The sequence below is a fragment of the Polypterus senegalus genome, chromosome 1 (genome assembly GCF_016835505.1).
Source record: "Polypterus senegalus isolate Bchr_013 chromosome 1, ASM1683550v1, whole genome shotgun sequence".
NCBI classification, from domain to species: domain Eukaryota; kingdom Metazoa; phylum Chordata; class Cladistia; order Polypteriformes; family Polypteridae; genus Polypterus; species Polypterus senegalus.
In genome coordinates, this window is record NC_053154.1 from 205113328 (window position 1) to 205137609 (window position 24282).

The 24282-nt window shown below is 34.8% G+C and overlaps 1 protein-coding gene across 1 annotated transcript in view; it reads left to right on the forward strand.

The window, feature by feature from the left end:
• ints3 (integrator complex subunit 3) overlaps positions 1-24282 on the forward strand; it is a 165526-nt gene that overhangs the window by 73539 nt on the left and 67705 nt on the right. Inside the window, exons 10-22 of the mRNA XM_039767729.1 lie at positions 4165-4356; positions 5170-5257; positions 5346-5425; positions 7830-7921; positions 8018-8124; positions 8355-8474; positions 9437-9566; positions 9672-9726; positions 11813-11916; positions 12989-13033; positions 19063-19182; positions 21024-21177; positions 22670-22738. Coding sequence (XP_039623663.1) covers positions 4165-4356; positions 5170-5257; positions 5346-5425; positions 7830-7921; positions 8018-8124; positions 8355-8474; positions 9437-9566; positions 9672-9726; positions 11813-11916; positions 12989-13033; positions 19063-19182; positions 21024-21177; positions 22670-22738 — 1356 coding nt within the window. The remainder of the gene's footprint in view (positions 1-4164; positions 4357-5169; positions 5258-5345; positions 5426-7829; positions 7922-8017; positions 8125-8354; positions 8475-9436; positions 9567-9671; positions 9727-11812; positions 11917-12988; positions 13034-19062; positions 19183-21023; positions 21178-22669; positions 22739-24282) is intronic.

The following is a 24282-nucleotide window of genomic DNA, read 5'->3' on the forward strand; positions in this document are numbered from 1 at the left end:
CAGAACTTTGCAGCATAATGCCATTTGTGTGGTGGGTAGTTCCACGACCAGACAGTGTTTTCTCACCAAAGTCAATATTGTCCCACACAAGTACTGTGGGAACCTTCTTTGAGAATCCCTTTGGTATTTTTGTCTCTGCCCTCAACCAGCTGAATTTGGGCAAGGCTAGTGTCTAGACTGACAACTGTGTCTCTTGATGCACAATGTCCTAGTCTATTTAGAAGTGACAGAATTTGTGATGAACCTGTTAAATGGCGCACTGTTAGACCCAGACACAATGATTTAGGTGTCTGCCTCCGGCCCTTAGATGCAAGATAGACAATGTCTTGACAAACAGAGATAACTTTTAGGTTCAAATCATCTGGAATATCAGCATAATGGGCCAGTGCCGGTTCTTCAGTTGCACCAATAATCCATGAAATTAAATTGTACAGTTCGAATGGCACAACAGATTTAGCTGCACTAACATTTAAATCATCTGACGTGGGTGGCCACGGGCATGTCATACAAGGAGAGTCATTTAGAATTCTCTTTAATATCAATGGCGCACTAAAAAGTGTCCTTGTGTTCTCTGTAGTACCAACTATTCTACTTGCTGTGCTTTCACCGTCACTTTGACTAGTTACTTCCGTTGACTCAGTTGTTTCTGTACCTGATGGATGAGGTATTCTGTCTACCAGCTTATCTGCAGAAAGTGTCTCAACAAAAGCCAATTCACTGATGTTGCGCTTGTTGGGAGAGTGAAACACCAGCTGGGGGAAATCACAGGACAGCCTCCTCTTCAATTTATCCTGCCTGAAATACAATAAATTATGATCATAATCACAAAATATAAATCTCACACACAATAAACATTGTCAGCTTATTATGATAAAATAGGATTATGTGAATATTATTATTTATTAAATTTTTCTGAGAAAAAAAGTTTGCATAAATGTTTATTCCAAATCTGCAAAATAAACTTATGGTATTTAAATTACCTGTAGTTTGAAGCATCAAGATCTTCATGGCTTTTTACAAGATTTAAAAACATTCTTCTTAGCCGTGTCATTGTCATCACCTCTTGGTTTACAATTATTCGATGGCGGATGATTCTCTCAGAGAAGATCTTGTAGCTGACATCATAGGTTGGCTCATTTCTATTAAAACCATCAAATATTTTATGTTCTGTAACTATTACACTGGCTTCTATATTTGCATATATTGTGTGCATGTACAAACTAAAAGCAACTGACAAACCAATTGAGTTTTTTTTTTATTCTTCAGAAAGAAAATACTTACAATAAATTATTTTAAATATTCTTTTGCCCTCACAAATGACTAGACATTTTATTATGCTGAATTATTGTAACAAGCGGTCCATGTAGATTAATGATTAATTTCTTTTCAAATTAGCAATCATTCAAATCAATTATGAATTATTTTAAAACGCAATATAACAACTTACTGTTTTTATGAGGTCTGTGTATTTGTTCCAGTAGACTTTGTCAAGAACCTGGTGTACTGTCTGTAACAGGACTTGTGATATTGTACTTCCAGAGACACACAGTCTTTGTCTTTAATATGCACAAGAATGCTAGTGTCTTCCTTCATCTCAGCTGCTTTGAGCAACTGGCCTGAAAAAAAACAAACATTTAATTAAATGAAATTGTAAATAAATATGTATTTAAAAAAACATAACAGTTCTGACTGTTCATGCATATGTGTATGCAAAAACTGACTGCACTATAAACATTATAATGTACATGTAATATAAATATTGATGTATTTGAAAGTTAGTTATGGTTCTCAGCATATGGCATATAACTTTTAAGTTCAAACGTGTGCTTGTGTGCTTTATACCTGCCGACAGCGTCTTCGCTTGTGAAAGATTGTCCTTCTGGCGTTTGCCTGCCACAGTGATGTACTTGTCCATTTTCTTGCAAATTATGCACAAAGCAGGAAGTACAGGACCCGAACAAGCTATCGGCAGTCCGGCACTGGACCTAAGTTTTTTTGTTGGGCAATACGTTGACGAAATACTATTTCCCGATGACACAGACTGGTCTGTGTTACGATCATCACCAGCTTCAGGCCACCGTTTGATGCAGTTTCTAAATGTATCCCACCGTGTGCATGTAAAATCCTTCATTTCTTCTTTTTTTATGGACATGAGATGCATATAGCATTGTTTATAAACCCTTTTACTGACTTTTGGTGGAGGTCTGACAATAATTTCATCCTCTTCGCTACTCGATAGTGACGACAAGGGCGCTGCCATCTTGGACCATGTTTACATGTCGTTCTGACGTTATGCCATCTCATTGGTCTAGCGGCAAGCACGTGACGCGAAGCCACATCTCTCACCTTTAAAAAATGATTACGCAAGGATGGGACTATTGCCAACTTTATACACTTGTAAAAAAATAACTGCTGGATTATACATGGAGAATTTTTATTTTTTCATTCAATACCAATTGATCCTTTTATTGGAATAAAAAGAATGTAGTGCCCCATATATGGGAACGGAATGAAACGAAAAGCTGCTTCACCTTACGGCCTATAATGAGAAGTTCAGATAAGTAACCAGGGCATTGGTGATTCAAGTCTTTATATGTAAGAAGAAGAATTCTGAAATCAGTCCCAATATTGTAAAGAATTAAAAACATATGGTTATGCTTTTTAAGTCTTGTAATGATTCTTGCAAGTAACATTTTAAATTAACTGAAAGTTGCACATGGAATGAATAGAATAGCCAGTGAATAATACTTTACATTACTCGGTCCTACTAAAAATATATGAATGAAATAATTTCTCTATTCCCCACATATTTAGAACCCATCTTAATTTTCCAATATTTTCCAAAAGTTCTAAGAGAATTATGTAGTGATACTTTGGGAAATGTAAAGATTTTTCTGTCATTAATTCACCATGACCATCTGTTTTTAATTCCAGGTCATATGTTCAGTAGCATTATCTTCTGCTGGCATGAGTGATTAAAGCAACTGTATTGAACTATGAGCATAGTCATAAATCACATTTGTGGAAAAAAATTATTTTATGCATTCCCCGTATCAGTTTAAAAATGGAAGTCAAAGCGTTGACAACATCTTCTGTGATGCTGAACATTTATACTAATAATTTTTTGTTACTGGCATCTTACTTCAGTACCCATCAAATACTCATTATGTTGGAATCCTAATATACGTTTTTGTATTATCAAACTTGCCCACCTTGAAGAGTCTATCCAAATGTTCATTTTTATCAGATCTTTACTTTTTCTACTTTGATAGTGTTATGCTTGAAGAAAATGTATAATCTTTAATTAATTTTAAAAGGAAACCTCTTTTTTTATTCTGCTTGTGTTTGAAATACATTATTTTAGCTAATATGTTATATGTATATAACCCCTTGTTCTTCGAGTTATTTTAAAATGTCTTGGAACAATGTTCCTTTTCCATCAGTGTTATAAACGCAGTTTTCTTTGAAAATCGTAAGCAAACCTTCTAATATTGAATGCCATCATGGTACTGTTCTTCCAGACTAAAACCGAAAACTGTTTTGTCTTACTTATATCATTTTGTTAACCCTATGTTTACTATCCTATTGTCTGGAAAATTGATTATAATTTTCAAAACCATGGTTTCATAATACAAGTAAGTACTTGAATGTAAGCTTTAATGTATTTAACTAGGAGTCTTCAGTAAAGTTTGGAAGGGAAATTTGTATGTTTGGGGATTGTAGGGCAATGACTATTACTGTTGTTTTTAGATTGTATTTCCTGTTCCTCTCATAATAAAGCACATTTTTACCTACAAGCCTTTCATGGTAAATGCTAATTGCAAATGTATGGCAGAATACAATATGGAATGAAATGCTACAAAAATATATTACAAAAATTGAAAAGAACTAGGGAATATGTGCTGTATAAAGAAATATGTGTACGCTTTATATATAGCTTTTGTAATACTGTTGTAATTTTCACTAAATTCTAATGTTTGTTTTGGTGAAATTGTACTCTCAGAATTTTAATGTATAGATGAGAAAAAACACTTCTAGAATTAGTTTTATTAACTGCTTAAATGCTTTATTTTATATTGGTTATCAGGTGTATCATTTTGAAACAATGTTTTTTAAAATAAATTTATGGCTTGTGTTTTTCCCCATTGGCTATTTGGCTTGTAGGTACGGTTTGGTCAGCAAAAACGGTACCAGGACTGGTTTCAGCGTCAGTATCTGTCTACTCCAGACAGCCAGTCACTAAGGTGTGATCTGATTCGCTACATCTGTGGTGTTGTGCATCCATCCAATGAAGTACTAAGTTCTGACATCCTTCCACGCTGGGCAATCATTGGCTGGCTGCTAACCACCTGCACTGTAAGTCAACATTTTGAATGCAAACTGGAAATATCTAGTCCATAAACACCGCATTTATAGTCAGAGTAGTATCACTTACCAGGCAAAACCTATCGAATATCATGAACCATGTGGTTCATTTTGACTTTTTCTAACATCCTATTTTCATTAGTATAAGCATGCGTTTTCTTCAATTTTCCATGTTAGGTTTCACAGTTTGAAGCATTCATTCTATTCGTAATAATTGCCACTAACATGCTGGCATAGTGCATGTGCATTAAAACTGCTTGGGTGACTCTCTTAGTGTAAGGTAATTTACACTTCCCAAAGTCCTCCTGCATAATTAGTGATATTTTAAAACCTCGCAGTTAAATATTAAAAAGTACCCCCTCTAAAGTAGAACATTTTAATAGTGAACACTTTTGTTTCGTAGTACTAAAAATTTTACAATTTTTTTGCCATCTGAACTAATTGTTAACCACTGCTATGACCACACTTGTTTCCAGTCTGATCTTATTTAACTTGCAGATTAAGTGATTTTAGAAAGATGTAATTACTTCTACTAGTCTGGGAGCTTAACATACCAATAATAACCTTAATAAAAGTGGATGTTTTTTCATAATGAGCCATGTTACTGTTTATTTACAGTACAGTTGACTCCCACTGTAATGTCTACCTATTCCACCATTTTAATATAAATTGTTATAGATATGGTTTTTTTAGCCAGAGTATTACCTTTAGTATCAACTTACACTGTATGTAAATTTTTGTTGGCCTCTTTGATGATGAGAAATAAGTCATTTAAATGGTATTTTCCTTCATTTCATTTTATAGTCAAATGTTGCTGCGTCTAATGCCAAGCTGGCTCTCTTCTATGACTGGCTATTCTTCAACCCTGATAAGGATAGTATTATGAATATAGGTGAGAGTAGTCTTTTCCTCTTGAATTATTTTATTTCTAATGCCATTTTGTGTTTGGTGTAGTAAATTATTTGTTTTACATTTTACAGAACCTGCTATCTTGGTTATGCATCATTCAATGAAGCCACACCCAGCCATTACAGCCACTCTTCTAGATTTCATGTGTAGGGTGAGTTTGTAGTAAGAATAAAACTGTTTTCCAGTTGCATAAAACAAGTATCATTCATTTTGGTACACATTAAGCAAACATAATAATATACTAAGAGAGTGAGAGGTTTTCCTAAGATCCCTCATCTTTCTTTGTTTTCCATTGCCTTCTATTTTTAATGTACTGTAACAAAGACTGGGTTTGCGGTTACCATGGTTTATGTCACTTCCTTGAATTTACTCCCAGAATGTATACTCACAGTCCATCCACAGGGTTAATGAGGGTTTACCCTTAGAGTAATTCCCAAATTTACACACAACTGCCCATCCATGGATAGAGCATACAGGGTCTCAATTAAAATACTTTTACTTCTTGTCTCAAGACAGTAGTTTCAGTAATGCATTCCAGAATCTGTGCATAACAATTTTACTAGAATGTAATTATTGTACAGTGGTGTGAAAAACTCTTTGCCCCCTTCCTGATTTCTTATTCTTTTGCATGTTATTCACACAAAATGTTTCTGATCATCAAACATATTTAACCATTAGTCAAATATAACGCAAGTAAACACAAAATGCAGTTTTTAAATGATGGTTTTTATTATTTAGGGAGAAAAAATCCAAACCTACATGGCCCTGTGTGAAAAAGTAATTGCCCCTTGTTAAAAATAACCTAACTGTGGTGTATCACACCTGAGTTCAATTTCTGTAGCCACCCCCAGGCCTGATTACTGCCACACCTGTTTCAATCAAGAAATCACTTAAATAGGAGCTACCTGACACAGAGAAGTAGACCAAAAGCACCTCAAAAGCTAGACATCATGCCAAGATCCAAAGAAATTCAGGAATAAATGAGAACAGAAGTAATTGAGATCTATCAGTCTGGTAAAGGTTATAAAGCCATTTCTAAAGCTTTGGGACTCCAGCGAACCACAGTGAGAGCCATTATCCACAAATGGCAAAAACATGGAACAGTGGTGAACCTTCCCAGGAGTGGCCGGTTGACAGAAATTACCCCAAGAGCGCAGAGACGACTCATCCGAGAGGTCACAAAGACCCCAGGACAACGTCTAAAGAACTGCAGGCCTCACTTGCCTCAATTAAGGTCAGTGTTCACGACTCCACCATAAGAAAGAGACTGGGCAAAAACGGCCTGCATGGCAGATTTCCAAGACGCAAACCACTGTTAAGCAAAAAGAACATTAGGGCTCGTCTCAATTTTGCTAAGAAACATCTCAATGATTGCCAAGACTTTTGGGAAAATACCTTGTGGACTGATGAGACAAAAGTTGAACTTTTGGAAGGCAAATGTCCCGTTACATCTGGCGTAAAAGGAACACAGCATTTCAGAAAAAGAACATCATACCAACCGTAAAATATGGTGGTGGTAGTGTGATGGTCTGGGGTTGTTTTGCTGCTTCAGGACCTGGAAGGCTTGCTGTGATAGATGGAACCATGAATTCTACTGTCTAGCAAAAAATCCTGAAGGAGAATGTCCAGCCATCTGTTCGTCAACTCAAGCTGAAGCGATCTTGGGTGCTGCAACAGGACAATGACCCAGAACACACCTGCAAATCCACCTCTGAATGGCTGAAGAAAAACAAAATGAAGACTTTGGAGTGGCCTAGTCAAAGTCCTGACCTGAATCCAATTGAGATGCTATGGCATGACCTTAAAAAGGCGGTTCATGCTAAAAAACCCTCAAATAAAGCTGAATTACAACAATTCTGCAACGATGAGTGGGCCATAATTCCTCCAGAGCTCCGTAAAAGACTCATTGCAAGTTATTGCAAACGCTTGATTGCAGTTATTGCTGCTAAGGGTGGCCCAACCAGTTATTAGGTTCAGGGGGCAATTACTTTTTCACACAGGGCCATGTAGGTTTGGATTTTTTTCTCCTAAATAATAAAACCATCATTTAAAAACTGCATTTTGTGTTTACTTGTGTTATATTTGACTAATGGTTAAATGTGTTTGATGATCAGAAACATTTTGTGTGGCAAACATGCAAAAGAATAAGAAATCAGGAAGGGGGCAAATAGTTTTTCACACCACTGTATATGTGCAATAAGAGATTGCTTCCTCATCAGTTAAGTACAGACCATTTTAAAAGTTGCCTTTTAAATCAAGGGTAGCCACCTGCATAGTCAGATCAGCTGATATAGTTGTATCTTCTCAATAATACAAAATATATATTCAGATAATTTCAGTCTTTAGGTTTCTTAAAGTGTTTGGAATTTATTATGTGTTTTTCTTTTGAAAATATTAAGAAACACTATTGTGTTAACATATATACATCTGTTTTACTGTTTGTTATCCATCAGTATTCTTGACATTTGCTAAATTATTAACCTCAAAAAGAAAGTTTAAGCCACACAGGACAAGTCAAACATGATTGATTTGCTGCATGTAATTTTTTTTCTCAGATCATTCCCAACTTTTACCCACCTCTGGAGGGTCATGTGAGGCATGGTGTCTTTAACTCACTAACCCATATAGTGGAAAAAAGAGTCTTAGCGTAAGTGTGTGTGTGTTTTTTTTTTTTTGGCGTATTCTTCTATCATCCCTGTAACAGACCAGACAAAATATGTATTTTACTTTTCATTTTATATAGTCACCTGGCCCCTCTTTTTGATAATCCTAAATTGGACAAAGAGCTTCGAGCCATGCTAAGAGAGAGATTTCCTGAATTTTGTAGTTCCCCATCACCCCCCGTTGAAGGTTAAGTATTTCCTATCTTTTTTTTCATTCTAAATTTACTTTATTAACAAGTACTACTTCAGTTAATGAGTTATCTGGCTCTTACAGTTAGGAAAAGCTTGTGTTAAAACAACTGACATTTAGTGATGAAAGTTTTGCTTGTATTTACAATATTTTTGATATGTCAAATGTTTTTATATTTTTTTGTTTTATCGTATTTTAAATTGGCATGTTGTCCTCTCTACAAACAGTGAAGCTAGAGGAGTCTGTTTCCTTGGAGATGGACAATCATGCATCTGACAAAGAAGATGGTTGTTATGACAACACAGAGGCTGCCTTTAGTGATGATGAGGAGGAGCTGAACAGTAAAGGTAAAGAGTGGATTTAACACTTTGAGCCAAAAACAAAGTTAAAGAGGAGAAGTATAAATCTGGTTTCTCCCCCATTACTCAAAGATGATTTAATAGCATTAATTGTATATACTTGATGTTATTTTTAGCACAGTTGTTATTTCAGTTAGGGGTATAGGTTAACAATGTGAAGGGAGAGAGCAAAGTAGATGATGTTGGAAAAGATGCAGTACCATTTGTAACCTCCAACATTCAGATAGCATCTTTGAATTTACAGCTAGGATATTGCATTTCTGCATACTAGGCCCTAAGAGTCATAAATCTAAAACTAATACTGCAGAGAGTCCACATGTACAGCTTCTTCCCAATAGGTTAACATTGCCAATATCAGCTATGAAAATAGTGCAGTCTAATGTGGAAGATGGTTAGATTTTATCTCTTTCATGGCCTAGCAAGGATTATTTGTGTGGCCTAAAATATAAAGGGATTCTTATTTACTTAGTGCATTCTGCTGTTTGTCTTTCTAAACTGAAAACTGTGCCTTCCAAGGCTAACCATGTTTTCCCTTGATTTCATGTTCACTTTTAATTAGCTTTGTTAAATGATTTAATTCTCACCCATTAATTAAGTTTAGTCTTTATCAGCACTGCACATGTAACAGTACGCAAAAATATATTCTAAGCTGTTAAGATTGTCATTAGAGTTGTACTTTATTTTGGTCAGACAATTTTATCAGAAATTGGTAAGCTTAATAGCATAATTTCAGGAATATTTATGTTCTTAATAACTTACCTTTTTTTAATTAAAAACATGATGGTGTGTTTCAGTTTTTTGGTTTTGTTTCTTACTTCACAAAATAATTAACATCAATAGTTATCAACTTAAGAGTCAATTAAAATTAAACTGGGCAAACATAGAAAATGTATACCTAGTCTCATTAAGAGCTTCTTGTATGTACTCCAGATTTAAACCATCTTTTTCAGGGAAAAAGCGTGAGTTTCGATTCCATCCAATTAAGGAAGCCATTATTGAAGAGCCAGCTGATATTACACCATATGTGGATCAGTTAGATGAGACGCTGAAGGAAAAAGTCCTGCAGTTACAGAAAGGAAGGCAAGGAATAATATAATGCATTGGCTTGCTGCTCTTTATGTATCAGTGCACAACATAAAGATAAATCTATATGCTAATGTTCTCTACTGTTTTACACCACAACAGTGATACAGAAACCCAATGTGAAGTAATGCAAGAGATAGTTGAACTCATTCTTGAGGTGAGCCATGGTTCAGTTTGTGATGCACAAATGAAAATACTTGTGTTTATGTGTAAAAATCATTTTTGTGTCTGCTGTAAACAAATTAACATCAAAGCATCCTAGAATACAGACATACTCCTGTAGGACACAATCTACAAATGGCACCTTATAATTAACTAAAAGCAGGCAATACAAATTGTATAACTGAAAAAAAACATCATAAACTAAGGTGCAATAACAATACCCATTGCCCCACAGGGTCAGTCTCAACATGGTTAAAACCCAGTCTTTCAAGTAGGTTGGACTGACAGCTTGCCTACCACAGTACTATACTAAGCACTCATTTATTACCCAGCTCCTGATTTCTCCCAAGATTCCAGACTGTGGCTTCTTTCATGCCTACTATTTGAGTGTTTATTTTATTCTTTTTCTGATTCTGCTGTCGGTTGTCCTTTGTCTCTGAGGTGGCTTTATACCTCATCTTGGGGTCCCTTCTAAACAACTTGGAATCACTTTTAGTGTCTGGCAGTATTGCTTTTGCTTTATTTTTGCGTTATGTATAACTCCCTGTAGCAGGTCTTGGTCTTCCAGTAACCCGGATTCTTCAGTTATTTATAAAGATTCAGGTTTTCAAGGCTGCTGACTATCTTTTAGCTGTGTAATGCATCTCTGGATCTTGTAGTGGCTAGATAGTGTTGCCACCTCTGCTGCTCCCTTTTTTGTCTCACTTTGCTTACAACAGATGGGGTTAAACATTTCTTCCAGCAGCTAAATAACCACTCCCATAGTCTCCAAAGAGGAACATAATTTGCTATCACTAAGCACACTCTTGCCCTCTAATGTTGGCGCTGTAAAGGAAATTTTCTTTTTGTCCTTTAGAGACCCATCATCTTTCCCAAAGGGAAATCCATGGTGCCTATTTACCAGCTAATCCCTGGCTGGTTTCAGCGAATTCCCAAAATATCTTCTGATACCATTCTTACTCATTGGCGAATCCCCAGTGCTTCTCAACAGATTCCCAACACTGTGTAAGGTCTTGACATAGATACCTTCAATGTGCAAAAAATATCCACTTGTTAGGAGCTGCCACTAATTCTATTAACTATGTTTTTGTAATTGTTACTTCCTTTATGATATTCAAGTGTCGTATGTCAATGTGTTAAAAAAACATTGTTAATAATATGGCTGCTCCAGAGGATGCGAGAGCAAATCGAAGGTAGAATCAAGATTTTCTTTCATTCTTGCTTTACTATGTTGAAGTTAAATATTTGTTTAGTATTAAAAGAATAAAAAGGGTGGAACTGTAAGGGAAATTGTTTGTGTTCTTTTCAATGTTACTAAGACTTAATGTGCATAGCTATCAGTTCCAGTACTATACAGTATACTGTATCTGTCATTGAGATAATGAGATCATATCTTTCATTAACTCTCTAGTATTTACATATATGAAGTTCCTATTCTATTAAAGATTTTGATGCTTTCCTATCTATACCTAACATAATGTAGGGTGTATGATTGGCTGTACTTTTGTCTTCATCTTGATTGGTGCAGAATGAATTGTTTTATGCTGATGTTATGCAAATTATATTAGCCTCTGTATGCTTAAGCAATTCCCTATTTGTTAGTGTTTGCCTTTGTAAACCCAGGTTTCTCATTTGTCAGATGCTTCCTCAGGTCTGTTCTAATTAAAGGATGGAAACCATTGCAATGTAGCACACATAAGGGGAATATTACCCCCAAATGACTCCTGTGTCATCAGGTCCTTTACTGTTGCCAGTGTGATACTCCCTTTTGGAAACTATCTGCTGGCTTTAGGTCTCCTTTGTATTAACCTCATGGTGCCCTTGTATGTGTGTTGCCTGCAACAGATTGCCACACACTTTGTAACAGAAGAGATTTCAAAATATTTTTGCTGGTTCTTTGTTGTATGGATAAAGCTTCAAGGATCTGGTTTTCATTGGAATTTATTTATTTGCTCCTTTATTAAATGTCAAATAGCAGAATCATATTTCGTGTTCTGATAATAACAATACATAATCATGAAAATAACAAACAGTCGTTTGCAATTTTTAGTTAGTTTATTTAATTTCTAAATTTGATTTAGGAGGACTTTGACGCCGAGCAAATGTCTACTCTGGCTTCCTGCCTGGCAGAGCTGTTCAAAGGGCACTTTAGGGGTGATGTTTTGCCAGAAGAAATCACAGATGAGTAAGTATTTATAACTCAAACCATGTTACAAAAAACGGACTTTCTTAACCTTTTTTTAATTTAGCAATTTGTAGAAGATAATTGCTCATCCTAGAGTTTTTTTTGTTTTGGCCAAAACTTGGAAGAATCAATCCTCCATCATTTGATTAAGACTAAATTCCTTATTTGGATGGACTGCATCCACTTACCAAGTAATGGGAAATGTTTAAGCCATGTGCAGGATAGGAATTATCACAGTAAATTTTGGTTACATTTTTCTAGTCAACTTGACTTTTAGCACAGTTCTTTTCATCAGAGCATAGACTTTCTTGTATTACAGCACAAGCGCAAGTTTATTTTTTGAGATCCATGGAACTTTAGGTATTTTTGTTGTCAAACTTAAGAAGCAGAGAAGCTTATATATTTGTATTATAAATTTACATATGTATTATATTTATGTAGTATATATTTACATCATATTTACATTTTTCTGCAAGGTAATCTTCAGAAATAGTTTTGAAAATATCAAACTGTTTTCAGATTTTAGTAAAAAAGGTAATTGCGAAGTGGAGTAATGTGTTCTTAGTTCTCAGAGTAAATTGACAAAATAATACAGTTCCTTTATTTAGACCAGGATACATTTTTTTTCTTCTTTTTATTGCATTGTCATTTTAGAGATTTTTTTGGTAAAGTGTAGCAGTACATACTTGCTGGCAGGGCTTTAACATAAAATAATGTATGCTAAAACTTGAATGTGCTAGTATGTAGCCTTTTGAGGAATTAATTCATGTTTGCACATCTGTTGGCAGCTAGAGCAGTATGTTTTTAGTCTTTTAAACAAAAAACAGGTTTTTGTAGGACTTTTATGGTAAATAGGTTAATTCAGTGTTGTGGACTAGCCATACTTCAGAAATTAAATAAATCATATTTTGACTTGAATGAAAACTAAATATTTTAAGTGGATTAAATTAATGATCAGTGCTTAAAATTCCTTCTTGTTCATTTTCTCAATTAATGATCAATGCTTAAAATACCTTCTACTACATTTTCTAATCATCACTGGGCTGTAATTTTCTATTAATCCTGATTTTAGGTCTCTGGAAGAGTCCGTTGGAAGGCCAGTCTGTTTAATTTTCAGGTGAGTATTTAAAATTAATTGTTTGTGCTCATTTTGTGTCTATACTTTTTCTTTTTTATCCTTGGTTCTTAGATTGATAAAACACAATGAAAGTAGGAACTGCTGTTTGTTTTTTATTATGCTTTTTCAGAACGGATTCAAGAAGCATTGCTACTTTACACTACATAAAATTAAACTTTTTTCCTTCTTCTGCACTCTGCTGATATTGTAATTGAATTTTTTATTTAATCACATAAAAGTGGTTGGATTTTCCATTCTAAAACTGTTAACTTCCGGTGAGCATAGTATTTAAAGTCTCATTTAAAATACTTTTATAAGTAAACTTGTTTATTAAATGGATAGCTATTTTTGAAGAGGCAGATAATGTACTGCATTTAGTGGTTTTGGTTAATTTTGAGCAAGTTTTTTTTTTTTTATTTAGCCATTATTATTTCCACTTTGATATTCAAATGCTTTCTATAAAAATGTTTGGTCTAGTTGTAAATACAGAGATATAGATTCTTATAAAACATGTCAGGCTTGTTTGTATACACCAGGGTATTTTTCTTCTCAGGCCATTTTTAATGTTTTATTAGTTTAAACTGTTTATTTTCTGTGATTTAAAGTACAAAAATAAGTAATAAGGCATTGTGCATTTTTGACAATCTTTCTATTAAATGATTTTTTCTTTGAAAACTCATGACTGATGTTTGCAACCCCGAGCCCACCTATATGTGACTAAGTTAATAAATTGGTCAGATGAAAGAATGGTGGAGGCTGTGCTATAAAATTTATTAAGCAGGTTAAAAAATATTATATATCATTTTAATGATGTGTTGAGGTTGGAACATTAGAACTAACTGAGTCTAATTAAGACTTCATATTAGTTCATATTAAAGTAATATTTTTTATTAAAAAAATTGGGTTTTCCAATACTTGTCTTGTTATAAACAAGCAAGTGTGACATGAAAGCAGTAACAGGCAAAGTATGAACTTTTCAATGTATACTATTTCCATCTGTGCGAAATGTACACCCTTGGTTCTAATAACCTGTATTGGCCCCTTTGAAAGAAACAACCTCGAGTAGGCTGGCAACTGTTTACCATTCCCTGACTTGGAGAAAGTTTTATGCACTCCTCCATAGAAGTGTTTTGATATGTATCGTCTATGATAATATCTTAATTTTTGTTCTAACAAAGTGCGAGCTGAAATTATCGAGTGTGTCACTGCATTTGCAAAAAACAATCGAAAGCATGCCTCTTTTTCTGTGTTGTGTTATGTTATGTCATCAGTGTGATTCTCTCCCAGTGTTCGTTGTGTTAACTGTGAGAGGAGGAACTTTACCGGAAGAGTCTGAGCACTCGTATGTTTTCTGTTTTAACATTTAAGCCTGTTAATAATAAACATTAACAGATAAAGTAGTTCAGTGTGGTTTCATTACCCCTTCATCGCTATTCACACGATGCAGCACATTGTGAGTCATAACATAAAAGCTTGAGAGGTTAACCGGTTTCAAGGGTAGAGCACACTGATACATCACGTGCAGTAAACATCTGTTACAGTGGGAAGTTCTATGCAATCTCATCCACTTTCTTTATTTCCTCATACTGCTTGATCACCTTCATTTTTGTGTTGAGAACAATTGCCTTTTTTCCTGTAATTGTAAGACAAATGTAACTGAACATAATTGAAAGCACTGCAGGCAATAAACTGAGATCGAGATGAATGAGTCATGGCATTCATAGCTGGCATGGTGAAAGCTGTCATTCCTCTATAAAATGCAGTTTAAGTGAAATTGATCTAGTACAAAGCCCCATAGGTGTCAGGCAAAATAAATTAGTTTGAATGGATTATTTTTATTTCCTAAAGAAACATATGCCTATTGGGTGTGTTTTATTTCACAGGCCATCTTGTTGGGAGTCTTTGATTGCAAAGCACATTTTTTCTTTCATTATTTAAAACACTTGCACAGATCTCTGACTCCTTACCATCTCTGACTCCTTACCCTGCTCCATCCCACCCCTGTGGCTGCAGAAGTTGAAGCAGGTGGATGATACATGGGAGGGAGCAAAAAAAGAAAAAAAAGTATTTTAATAGCTATTTGTAAAAAAAAAAAAAAGAGAAGGCACGGTACTGCACACTCCCACTGAAAAAGAGCTCAAGAGATACTTGATGATACCTGAAGTGGACAGTGATGCAAATCTACTTGAGTGGTGGAAAACACAAGAAGTGCATTTTTCCAAACTGGGGAAACTTGCAAAAAAAGTACCCGTGCATTCCTGCCTCAAGAAGCCCTTCTGAGAGGGCACCAGAGGAAATGATGTAACCGTGTTGCTCTGAAGCCAGGTGCTATAGACAGAGTGCAGTAGAATTTTACAATTGTTTTATTTTTTCTGATATCTTTTTGCAATTATGACAGTACTTGTTTACAAATGCTATACTTTTTTTTTCCTGTACTGCATTTGACAAAACTTTGACTTTTTACTCTATAGTACAGTATGTTAGGTTTTTGCTCTTGCTTGTATGCTGCACAATTCACCTTACAGCAGAGCAGTTTATGTTTATCCAGACTGTAATGCTCATGCCCTATAGTTCAACTGTGAATTATTATCTTGTTTACATTAAGGGTAAATGTCTGTTTAAAGTGCTGTCCTCTAGGCCACTTTGAAATGGTTTACTGACACTTGCACTTTTTGATCTAAGTAATACTTTGGTGATTTTAATGTTTTTGTGTTATTTTACTTCACTTTTAAGTAAATAAAAACTGTTTTCCTATAATTTACATTAATCTTATTAGTAAGCTGTAATTAATATCCTGTCAACAAGACCAAGCTAGATCAATAACTTTTACAAACACATCCTTAAAGGATGCAAAATATTGTCCAATTATCATTATCATCAAAGTCCCAGAAAATATCGAGATATAATTTTTTGCCAATGTTGTAAACCTTCCTCCATGTTGTATTCTTTCAGCTGTGCAATGTTTGAAGGATGTCTTGTACACACAGCCTGTTTCAACTCCCCCTACAGCATATCAATGAGACTCAGTTTCAGATTTTGACTTGGCCATTTGAAACACTCCCCCCACCCTTCTTTCTTTTCAGCTAATCCTTGGAAGATTTAGTGTCTATGTTTAGGGTCACTGTCATGCTGATAGATTCACTTTCGGTTAAACTTCAGTCCTCAGTCAAGTGGTCTCACATTATAATCAAGCACCCTCTGGTAAAATGAAGAATTCATAATCGATTCTATGATGGTTTTCTATCCAGACTAGGATGCAACAAAGCAACCCCAAACTATAACATTTCCACCACCATAATGTACAGTTTATATCAGGTGGTTCTTCTCAAATGCTTTCTGGTTTTCTCCATACATGCCTTCCGAATCCTATTTCCAAATATTTCCCATCTTTACCTCGCCTGCTCAGAGCACATTGTTCCAAAAGTCAAGTCTGTCTAGTTGTTCAATGGCAAGCTTTAGTCTTTAGTCTTGTCCCTGTGTTTTTTCTAGATTTTAAAGGTTTCCTCCTGGCACATCTCCCATGTATACCTAATTTTTGCATCCTCTTTCTAATGGTACACTTGTGCACTTAGACATCAGCAGTGGCTTGAGCTACCTGTATGTCCCAAGATAAAATATCCTGGCCTGGACAAGTTGGCAATTATTTGAAATCTTTCCCACTTGTAGATGATCTTTCAGAGAATGGATTTATTGATATCCAGTTTTTTTGGAGATTTTTGTAATTCCCTTCCCAGACTCTTTGTGAAGGTGTCATCGAGTCCTTCCACCTACAGCAACAAAGAGCGAACCAGAATAAATGTCTGAGGTTTAAATAAGATGATCATTGCACAGGATCTGGGGCACCTGATTCTGATTTTAGGTAATGATACATACAGAAGCATACATGACTTTTTTCACATTCAAAGTTTGCATTTTTGTTTATTTCAATTATACAATGGACTGCACATATCTAAATGTGGCATGATGATTTTTATATCACTTGTATCTATTTATACTGTTTAAATGAAATCCTGCTATATTTCCACAAGTTAAAAAAGAAAAAACCATTTCATAGGGCGTACTTACTGCTTCATTCACGTTTGCGAAGGTCATTAAACCTTTGCGTAGATAATAGGTAAACTGTGTTGTGATTGCTTTAAAAATATAAATGTTTAGAAAGCAACATTATTTACTTTTTGACATATGTAATCAAAATCCAATCTTGGCAATGAACTTTTAATATTCTCTAAAACCCTGCCAATGATCATATTGTCCCCGGCCCTCCAAAACCACCTTAATTATCCAGGTTTTCTTAAAAAAATCCTGACGTATCCAGTTTGTAGTGATTCCTCCAACCAGTGCTTAAGACAATACACTTTTCACTTCTGTGAATCAGAGCAACTCAAGAATTTTAGATTTTTTATTGATATTATAAGTTTGTATGTAGGTGTACAAGTCATTACTGTCATGTGTACAGAGTGCAATGAAGGTCTTATTTGCATGTGCTAATTAACATGCAACATGTTGCCACTATCCAGTGGGATGAATAGTGAATATAACCTCACCTTCAAATTTCTGCCTTTCTTGCCTGAAATAACTACCCTACCTCAAAAAATATCTTTCTTGCCTGAGAAATCTCAGAACATAATAGCAATTGAGAGTGGTTACATGTGGTATATTGATTAGCTAATGCAAGTAAGTATTTCACTGTATTTTGTACCTGTGGCAGTAGTGCGTTCCACACCTACAGTACAAATGTATTACAGATCCTTACCTTTCTTTTGCATAACCTTTGGCAATGGTAATTGCCTCCAAACATTTCTTGTTGTCGTCTATAAGCTTCTTTCATCTTCCCATCAGCTTGTAATGCAGTTTCCATTTATCTTGCCCAATCTCTTTCCTTAAGGTGTCTCATTTATTTTAGTTAATTTGGTTCCCAGTGAAAACCCCATCTGATTCTACTTACCAACTTGGCTTAAACCTCCAGTTTGGGGTTCATTTAATTTTAAACCTGCACAAATTCTTTGTTAATTCTGTTTTTCGAGTAGATGCTTGATTTCATCTTAGCCAGCATATGAAATTGGTAATTACACACAGGTGAAAAAAGGTTAGTTCTGATTGAATAATATGTTGTGATAAAATTTTAATAGAATCTGTAATTGAATGGGTTCACATACCTCAGTGCCATTACTTTGGATCTTGAAAATAGTTTTTTTTTTTTCTCCAATATTTTCTTCTGTTAGTTGGTTTATTGTGTTATGTAATATTGGTATTTGGATTATTTTTATGTATCACTTAAGGAATATTTGAGAGGATGTTAAGCTGGTATGATGTCAATAAGTGCAACGCCACCATTAGTTATCCAAAATTATAAATACAGTAGAGTTTAGTGAGAGTTGCATCATTTGACAACAAATTGTAGCACATTCTTTTGACTGGTTTTTGGTTAGCATTTTGGTTTAGGTACACATCTCTTTGATCTATTGGTCTAGACCCCAGCTTGCTGCTTGAATTAGTTTTTTTTCCCAGTCCTGTATTCTTTTTTTCTCCTACTGTCTGATCATAAACGTGTTAACTTTTTCATTACAGTTAAAGAAGGATGTGAAAAAAAATGATCTATTTAAGCTGATTAAATAATTAATTTTATGTGTTTTGTTGTAAACAACATGTGGGGAACGAATTTTAAATGTTTTCTAAAAATTAACCGATAAATACTCCAAATCAGGTGAGCAAATTATTTTCCAAATGGCATCCATCCAGTCTGAATGGAAGATTTGGACGTGTTTTAAAGGCCTGTAGCTTTGGAGGAGGAGGAAGTTAGAGACAAGGTGGTGGGTGGTGATGATATGACAAGAAGTGGTCTTACCCCAAAAATTTGGGGGCTACTGAGAGTGGAGGAAAAAAATTATAGGTCAACTGGTCAACCTGGGTAAAACTGCAAATATAGCCATTAATTTCAGATGATGTTGTTGGTGATAATGATTTCTCACAATGTAAATTGAAGGTTTTATAGTGTAATTGTTGTTTTTAAATTTTTCTGCTTGAAATAGGAATCTGTGCCAAATGCAGGAGGATAATAGTGGTTTCTCTATACTTTTGGACCTGTTGGCGGAGCTCTACCAGAAACAACCTAAAATTGGTTATCACCTGCTATACTACCTAAAGGCCAGGTAAGATTAATATATTTAAGTTATACTGGATTTCTTAGCATTCATTTTTATCTCCTTTTAGTTTTACATCTAATTTAATCAGTAGTTCTGCAGGGCCAGATGTGATTCTGTAATGAGAAGTTTGTAGTGAAAAGATCTTAAAAAGCTCCACACAGAGGGTGGGATGAATATTTTATATAACTCTGCCGTTTTGACTATTGCATCACTATATGGCTTAACGTCAGCAAATAGTGTTTAGATAAGCATTGTGGTCTCTCTCTCTCTCTCTCTCTCTCTCTCCATTTCTTCGTTGTGAGACATTCCATGGTGGATTTGTTAGTGTGCTTTAGTTCATTAGCATGTTGAAAGGCCAATTTCCAGTTCAGTTTCATCTGGTCTTTGCTTTTATATTAAATGGTAAACAGTAGTCTTGCTCTAATGTTCTTTTTGAACAGCAAAAGCATTTTACTGAACAGCTTTGCATGCAGGTCAGATTAGACAATCTCTTTCTGATTGTAGATGCATGCACTTTGACACAAACATTTGCAAGAGTTACCTGCAGACCCTGCAGTAAAACTTTGGAGTTCTTGAAGACTTCTTTTATCTTCAAAACGTCAACTTTTTAAAATAATATGGCAGTCTCTTCTTTCTGAGTTCTTTTGATCTTGGCATGATGAAACCTTACACAGAAAGAGCAAAGAAAACACCAAACACTACATGACTGCAATTGAAATAAGACAGGTTCCATCTGCATACTCCCTAAGGAGGTTTTAATCATTCCCGAATCTAATTAGAACATTAGGACAATCTAGGCGAGAAACAGGCCATTCAGCCCAACAAAGCTCGCTAGTCCTATCCACTTATTTCTTCCAAAAAAAAATTCAAGTCGAGTTTTGAAAGTCCCTAAAGTCTACTGTCTACCACACTATTTAGTAGTTTGTTCCAAGTGTCTGTATGTAAAGAAAAACTTCCTAATGTTTGTGCGAAATTTACCCTTAAGTTTATGTATTAAATGCTGCTATAATTTTGTATAAGCCACAGATAAGAAGGAAAAAGTATATCAATAAATGTACATGCTTAGAAAAGATTTAAATAGATTTGTCACTGATTATTACTCCATGTCTTGCCAAGAATTTAGACTAATTTCAGTTATACTGTATGTGTGATACAAAATTCATATTTCAGTGGGACGCATACTGACACACTCTTTGTGGGCAAAAATGATAGTGCTGCCTAGCTGTTGAGTCAGGCTATGATTGAGAAACCTAAAAGCAAGGAATCTCATTGTAAAGTTCTTGTTTAGTGGTATCTATAGTGTGCTTAACCAGTTAGGGGCTAGAGTTTGTGGACAATAGAATATACTAGAAAGCATACAATTATTCACAAGGAGGAAACAAGAACGCAGTAATCTCCCAACACCCCTTCTCTCCATAATTCTGAATTGAAAGCACAGAATTCCAAGTTTTGCATGATGATAAAAGGAAACCCTGTGTGGAGTGACATAGCATAAACACCAGCAAGGAGACTGTAAGTTAAGTATTAGGGCTGTGGCAAAGACTACTCTGAAAATGGTCAAGTCGTGTTTAGGGATGCTTAATACATGAATACCCTTCGAAAACCAAGTCAAAATTTATATGTGGGGAAAACAATGCAATGAACATCATTTAAATAGGTGATTGTGTGACTTGTTTTTAACATACGAACCATTAATAGTTATTTTTTTTCTTCTGATATGTGGTATATTAATCATCAGCTGTGGCAATAGGAATGTATGATTTCTGCTTAATATTATTCCATCCATCTTTGCTCTTACAGTAAATATTACAGTGAAGAATTCTTGTGCCCTTCTTTATTTTTTACAGCAAGGCAGCCTCTGGTAAAATGAGTTTGTATGAATCCTTTGCGCAGGCTACTGCACTTGGAGACTTACACACATGTCTAATGATGGACATGAAGGCCTGTCAAGAAGATGATGTCAGATTGCTTTGTTACCTTACTCCATCCATTTACTCTGAGGTTTGTTGTAATCTTCTTATTTAATTTTCCAACACTGCAGTTTTAGGTTACTACAACCTCTTTCACATTACAAGTCAAACCAAAGTGGAAATTGATCGCAATATGTACAGTCTGGTGAAGTGCATGTTTTTAAGTAGATTGTTGTGCATATTGTTCAGCACAAAAATGGCGTAATTTACAAAAATACTCCTTAATTTTTAAGTTACAAAAAATATAAATATATTTTTTATTTATGTTCATAAAATATGAAACTTAGTTGTTACATATTTTTTATTCAGTACAGGATGAAAACAGAACCATGCATTTCCTTCTAAATATAACTGCATACGTTTTGGGTATACTTAGTAGTGACATGTTTTAGGAAAGCACAATTTTTGCACATTAGAATTTATTTCGCATTCAATTTATTTGCCCATTCTTTGCAAAACTATTCACCCTTCCTCAAGTTCAAGAATAAAAAGCATTATGAAGCAATAGGTCATCTTTCTTCTTAAGCAACTTTACTAAAACTTCGGCTTTTTATATTATTCTTCTACTGGAAAATGAATACCTAAGGAAATGAATATGAAGTCCTAAGTTACCTGCAGATTGCTTTCATCCAGGATTTAACTGTACTGTACTGAGCATGTTTTGCTTTCTTATTTCAAAGATCCTCCAGGCAACAGTCGCAGTAAGGGTTGTCATTGTAAGGTTGATGTTTGGCTTGGATTTTCATGGCATTAAACTTAAAATTACAAGGTTGCCAGTTGCAATCTTTGACCTTGGGCAAGCCATTTAAAAAAAAAATCTATATATATGATATATACGATAATTATACTGTACCCTAATATTCGAAGTACCTTTATTAAATATAGCTGTCAATGAAATAATAATGATGTAATTATTTTATAATAGTGTAGTAATGATTTGCGGATGACTTTATTACTGAAATCAAAGAACTTATTTTCTAAAGCACATTGATCAAATAAAAAAATTTATATTTACATTGAAGTAGGGGGGTGTCTTGTTAAGATCACATTTTGAAAATCAGTATCCCTGAATGTGCTTCATATGTTAAAGTATGGTTTGGAGTTTCTGTGTGAATTTGGTTTTCATAATTAAGGAAGTATCCTGTAAATATCATGAGGGCCATTTATGCTTTCTATGAAGGTCTACTACATAATATTCATCCTTGAGATGAGTTGTGGGTTGAGGACATACTCCAATTTGTATCATGTGCAGAACTAACTCCTGGAGTGCAGTGCACTTTTTCTATTGTGAAGCGATAGACAAGTTTATCGAGAGAACATTTTCTGTAGAATTTTGTCTCCATCAGATACAGTATAACATTAATAGCATTTTTAACCGGTCAGTAATTAATATTAAGTTTACTGTATAGAAGCATGATTAAAATATATATAAAATATCTGAGGAGGGTAGGATTAGTTAAAAAAAAAAATAATAATAATTTTTGCTTGCTATATGATTTTTTTTTTCCTTTCTTGTTACCCAGTTTCCAGATGAGACATTGCGCAGTGGTGAGCTTCTCAACATGATAGTGGCAGTCATTGACTCTACCCAGGTACTTTCCTCTATTTGCAGTCTACATTATTTTATGTGTTTTTCTTTTTTTCATATCTAATGACTAATTATGTAAAACTTTCAGTTATTATGGTTTAAATACAGCGGATGTAGAAAAGAATCACCCCCTTTGAAAATGTTCACATTTTGTTGTTTTATAGCATAAAATGAAAACACACACAAAAATAATATTTTCAGCTTTTTTTCTGCTTGATACAATCCATAACATCCAAGTCAAAGATAAAATAGCAACAATTCATAAAAATAATAATAAATACAAAAAAACAACCACCACTGAGATTGATAAAGGATTACCCCCACCCAAACAATTCTTGTAAACTCAATCAGGTATAAGTAATCACCTTCTCCATTGAATACCAACGTAACTGTCTTTCACCAATGATCCATTGCAATCCTTGTGTTTGGTTTAGCATAAAAAATGCCATTCCTGGAGAATTCCAGGGCTACGTAGTACAACTAAAAGCAAACGATTGACTATGGGGAGGTAAGACATTTTCAAAAGATCTCAGGGATAACATTGTAGGCAGGCACAAGTAAGGAGATAGATACAAAAGGATTTAAAAAGCTTTATCAATCCTTAGGAGCACAGTAAAGTCCATAATTAAGAAGTGGAAAATGTTTAGTACTACAAGGAACCTTCCTGGATCCCTCCACAAATGTGGCTTGTACTGAAGGGTCGCAAGAAAAAAGTGCCACTCACTCCTAAAGAAAGGTCACATTAAGTCTCATTTGAACTTTGCTAAAATGCACCTTGAAGATCCTGAGGTCAAGTGGAAAAAGGTGTTATGGTCAGATGAGACCATATTCAAATTATTTGGCCTCAAAGCATGCAGCATAATTGACCACACAGTGGCTGAAGGAGGAAAAGGGTGAATGTCCTTTCGCGGCCTAGTCAGAGCCCAGACTTAAACCCTATTAAAAATCTGTGGAATGATTTTAAGTTTACAGTCCACTAGCACTCACCATCCAATTTGACAGAGCTTGAACAGTTCTGTAAAGACATAAGGGCAAATATTGCTCAGTCTAGATGTGCACATTTGGTAGAAAAGGATCCCGACAGACTCAAGTCTGTAATTAAAGTAAAAAGTGGTTCCACAAAGTACTGACACAGGGGTTGGGAGAGAGGGAGGGGTTTGGGGGTGATCCTTTATCAACTCAGACTTTTATTAGTTTTTTATTTAATATTTTTCTGTACTGTTGCTTATATATGTTTGGCTTGGATGTTATAGGTTGCATTGAGTAAATAAAGCTGAAAAAATATTTTTTTATGTGTTTTCATTTTAGGCTGTAATGCAACATAATGTGAAAGTTTTCAAAGGGGGTGCTAATTCTGTATATGCACTGTACATTCCATGTCAACCCAAGAACAGTCAGTGAGTTGAATGCATCCAGGGACTTCTGTGTTTAGCCTAGTAAAGAAACTATGAATCATATTTGTTTAGTTCTTTGTCCTGTCTACAAGCAAAATAACCTCTTACTAAAAGTACAGTAGTGTTAGGGACAATATGGCCCTTCACCTTTGAT